The 5000-nt window shown below is 50.0% G+C and overlaps 1 protein-coding gene across 5 annotated transcripts in view; it reads right to left on the bottom strand.

Moving 5' to 3' along the window:
• Window positions 1–5000, bottom strand: part of kirrel3b (kirre like nephrin family adhesion molecule 3b) — a 153953-nt gene that overhangs the window by 32896 nt on the left and 116057 nt on the right. For all 5 annotated transcript variants that reach the window (XM_081716062.1, XM_081716060.1, XM_081716063.1 and 2 more), the window contains one exon: window positions 207–357. In XM_081716062.1, the coding sequence (XP_081572188.1) occupies window positions 207–357 (151 nt within the window). The remainder of the gene's footprint in view (window positions 1–206; window positions 358–5000) is intronic.

The following is a 5000-nucleotide window of genomic DNA, read 5'->3' as shown; positions in this document are numbered from 1 at the left end:
GATCAGTCCTGAGAGTATATCAGGGTATATATACCCTGGTGGGGAGGGATCTACATCAAATTCTCTGTAGGAGCTTCTCATGTATCTGCCTCTTTGTGCTGTGTGCTACAGCACAATCCCCCATGTTCCAGCAGAAGAGGGCAGCGGGCACCGAGCGGGCGTAGCTGAGGTCGAGCGGGTATGGGACTGGGCTGGGGCACACTCACGCTGGATGTCGACGGAGACACTGGTCTCTTTGCCGCTGGGGATGGCCTTGTTGGACGCGCGGCAGATGATCTTCTGTCCCGTCTCGATGTTGGACGGAGAGACGTACAGGGTGCTGACGGTGCTCTCCCTCCTCCCGTCGCGGAGAAGAGTCTAGAAGGGGGCGAAGAAACGAGGCATGACCAGACGAACCAAAGCGTCGTTATGTTTTACCTGGCAACCGAGGATGAGTTGGGTCAAGGGAAACGCACAAACACCATCAGTCACCAGTCTCAAGGCCTGGGTTCAAAATGCAACATTTAATGTGAAGACGCATTGCTCTTTGGTCTCTCCACACACCAAGGAATATTGATTGTAATGATAAAAGAAGCAAAACAACAACAAAACACACACACACACACACAGAGTGTGTTTTGGAGGCTCTTTCATGAGGCTCCAGAGCGACACACTGCTGCACACCTTGTCATGGACCACAAAGGAAATCAATCTTGTTTTACTCGGCTGGTACAAACGAGCTCGGGCCTTGGCGTGTGCCATCTGGAAGCGCTCGAGGAAATCCGATCGCTCCATCACCCTGAGATGGCTTAGGGACGGAGACAGAGGAAAAGAGAGAGCGACAGAGAGAGAGAGAGAGAGAGAGAGAGAGAGAGAGAGAGCGTGAGAGAGACTGAAAGATGGTATGAGAGAGACTCGGGTGGTGATGGGTAGAAGAGTCTTACCCCTCAGAGCAAACTGCCAGCGCCGCTGAGCTAACGCACTCGGCCATGATGCCCCGACACAGCGCTTCACACACACTATCAGCCAGCACGCTGGAAACGTTCTCATGCCTTTTATCTTCGCCCCCTATGTCCCGAGCTGCTCCCCTACTTCCGATGTTCTGCCAGTGGTTCTCGTTTCTTTGTAAAGATGACAGGCGTTCACGAGACCTTCGGGTCAATCTCAATCAGCCTACGCTCATACCTACACGCTACAGTCAGGCCTACGAGAAGTAAAAGATCTCTGTACTTGGCAAACAGCAGAATAAAAGTCTTTGAAGCAACACATAAACAGTTCTGCTGGATTTTTTCTGCTTCTGAATTTTTTTATTTTTTTTTTAAATGAGTGACATGTTTTTCTAAAAAAAAAAAAAAGAAGCACTTCTCCTGTTAAAACTCCCCTCCCACCCGGGCCTGTGCTATATCTGTGTGAGCTCTTGCGTTCGATTTGTGCCAAAAGTGCTGACTTGTGTGGGTGCTGCTTTGAGAGCCGGTCTGTGCTCCTCCAGAATCCCAGGCCTTATCACCCCTCCTCACACGGCACCGGCTACAAGAAAACACGCATAATGTACTGAGCGACTGTAATAGCTGCAGTCTAATCATTAGCATGTACCGGCTATCGACAGTGGGTGCGCTAATTGTAGTAATTACCTGCTCACTATTTCATAGTTCCTTTTTCAATTTAAACCAAGAAAGAAAAGAAAAGAAAGGATCAAAATGTAAGCCGCTGTTTGCCGTGGTGCTCTGGGAAGACAGCAGTGGGGGTGTGGGTCGAAGCGTATGATTATTGGAGTAGGGTGTCGGAAGGTCGCGGCCCACCTTAAGAAGTGCCGGTGTTTAGCAAAGCCTTCTGACCAGATGCTATTTACACTTTAAGGATGCTTAAGACCCATTGCCATTAAACAGGGAATTACGGAATAAAATACACTTGAAGTGAAGTGGTTTACAAACGGCCTGTGTGAAAATGGAATAGACACGGCAACCAAACATTTAATGCGGCTTCCGCACACATACAGTAGTACGCATTCCTTTGCTACAGGGGTTTAATGTGGAGAATTACCATCAGCTCCGGATCTATGTCTCTGGACGGCCCGAAGCTGTCCACGCTATGAGAGCCCTGAAGCAAGCCAGGCTTATTGTCTTAGCCCCACCCAGGCCTGACAGGCCCCGCACCCCGGCCCCACCCAGAGTGCTTGCTGATTACAGGCCTGTCACGTCTCACATCACAGGGTCACATAGAAAAGCAGCAACCTTTTAGCGGAAAGTGTAGTAGAGCTGGACCTGATGAAAGTCAGAAGCGAGAGATGGCCCGACTCTGACATATCTGAACGTGCCGTGTGGCTCGTAGTATCTCCGCCCCAGCTGGGGGTGTGTGTGTCCTATTACCGCGTATTAATTTCACTTAAAACTGTGATAAGCAGCCAGGACTTTTTTTTTACCAATCCATAACATTACAAAAACAAGGGGAACACCTTCCTCTCAGTCCTGGGGTTAGAAACCATCCTTTGATCAGCTAATTTAATCCCCGGACCTCCAGGTCTGATTAATTCCTACCATTCTACGGCACAATTAATTAATGAATTGAATGTGCCTTCGTATTTTTAATTTCAGCGTCATAATGCCAACGAGGTTAATTAGCTCGACAATGGGGAGGGACGGTTACATTCCTAACATTAATAGAAGGCGCCAGGTGTGCTGAATAAAACCTGATCACCACGGCACGTAAAAAAAACAAAACAAACCACACATTCAGGTTGTTATTAAAGTTTATGAGAGGAGAATCACCCCCCCCCTCCAGGATGGTTCTCTAGAGGTGTGTGTTCAGATTCAAAAGCCTTGTCTGTCATTAAACTGAAAGGAATGAGAAAGCGAGTGCTGGAGGAATGATGAAATTGATGAGGCGGATGAAGAGAATGAGTTTTGAAAGCTCGTGGGGGGGAAGGGGGGCCGACGTTAACAATAGCAAAGTAATTTCCAAAGAACCCGCGAGTAGCCGCTCTCTCTCTCTGTCTCTCTCCCTCTCTCTCTCTCCTCCCTCTCTCTCTCCCTCTCTTTCTCTCTCTCCCTCTCTCCCTCTCTCTCTCTCTTTCTCTCGCTCCCTCTCTCTCTCTCCCCCTCTCTCTCTCTCCCTCTCTCTCTCTCTTTCTCTCACTCCCTCTCTCTCCCTCTCTCTCTGTCTCTCTCCTTCTCTCTCCCCCCCTCTCTTTCTCTCTCTCCATCTCTCTCCCTCTCTGTCTCTCTCTCTCTTTCTCTCTCTCCATCTCTCTCTCTTTCCCCCCTCTCTCTCTTTCTCTCTCTCCATGATTATATAACCCATAACCTGTGTGGGATATTTAATATTACTATTTGCCTGCATTGTGGCAGATGCACGCTTCCTGTGGTCTGAGATTGAGATTACGACTAAGCACGGCTTCTATAACCTGCTATAGGGCTGAATAGAGCTCTCATAACCTGTTATAGTGCTGAATAGAGCTCTCATAACCTGCTATATTGCTGAATAGAGCTCTCATAACCTACTATAGACCCGAATAGAGCTCTGAGCTCGAATAACCTACTATAGTGCTGAATACAGCTCTCATAACCTGCTATAGGGCTGAATAGAGCTCTCATAACCTACTCAGTGGGACCGTCGGTCACAGTGGGACCGACAATGAGCCATCGCACTAGTCCTGGTTTTTGTAGGTGTGATATTACCTTCAGCTTTGGGCTATTTCTGTTTGTTTTGTTTTGACAGCCTCTGGGCTGTGTACCGCAAAGCCAATGTGGCTTACAGCTCGCACTGAAGCCTGCAGTCACCCCAAGGTCCCGATGGACCAGGTCCCTCTAACATACCAGCCGCTGTCCTGTGTTTACGCAGGATAAGCGTGGGCAGAGCTAGATGCTGCATATCTGCCCGATCGCCAATACCGAGGTCCGTACACTCTGTCTGACCTCAGAGGTCTCCTGCCCCTCCAATTATCCCATCAGGACCTCTCATAAGCACACTCTAATAAGAGAGGTGTGAAGGATAATCAATGCTTTAAATCACGGCGAGACTGAACGTGTGTGCGTCGCCAAGGCCTTCCCCCGGAGAGCGATGCGCCTGGCGCGGTCCTCGTTCCCGCTCCACCCTTCATTTGTCCTGATCGTATGATGATATTAGGGATGAGGGTGGGGGCCGAGGGTGGAGGGGTGGGGCTAGCCCGATTATCCTTCCCACGGGTCTCCATCAGTCAAACTAAGCAATTGTGTCTTAATTGAGCGCAGCGCTTTTTAATGCTCTGAGCGGAGATACGAGGCGCCCGGGCCGCTCCCATCTGTCACCGCATGGCCGCTGACGCGCGCGGCCTGTGAGACGTGATTACCACCGCCGCCGTTAACGGATGCTCAATGCGGCTGGGTGATTGGTGGATCCCTGCCGGACTGATCGCTTTCATTCATGGCGTTTGATGAGGGCATCATGATTGGAGGGAGCGGAGGTGTGTTCGCCTGCTGTGGGACTCATCTCAGATTGAGAGAGGGAGGGCCTGCAGGTCACATGATCTGAGACAGCGGTGCAAAGTGTCATTTGCATTCCTGCAGGACACAATCTGGACACGGGACACAGCCTGGACGCGGGACACAGCCTGGACGCGGGACACAGCCTGGACGCGGGACACAGCCGGTTTCAGGATGGTGCTGGTTATAAGTTTGTTCCCTGTAGGTGCATTTGAATTCTGAGAGAAAAAGTGAGTGTGTGAGACAATTGCGTCTCCGTGTCCCTCCATCTGTGGCTGTGTCGACAGGGTGTGTGTTTAGCAGGGCGAAAGGGAAGCAGCCACTGAGACTGAGATTGAGGTGTCCTGGGATTTTTGTTCCAATTATATGGAGCTGAGGGCTTAGATTAAGGAGTATAGATGAGGCGGCCAAACACAACCTTAGCCCGCACTTCGGTTTAACACAGCCAATCATAGCTGCAGACCGCATTATTTCTGTGCAACACAGCCATTCACAATCACGTCGTTTAGCACAAACTTACGGGGGGGGGAACAAACACTGTAATATAAACGCAAACAGCAGGAC

Source organism: Electrophorus electricus, chromosome 6, assembly GCF_041902795.1.
Source record: "Electrophorus electricus isolate QZ-2024a chromosome 6, ASM4190279v1, whole genome shotgun sequence".
Taxonomy (NCBI): Eukaryota; Metazoa; Chordata; class Actinopteri; order Gymnotiformes; family Gymnotidae; genus Electrophorus; species Electrophorus electricus.
This window is presented reverse-complemented; position numbering and strand designations above follow the sequence as displayed.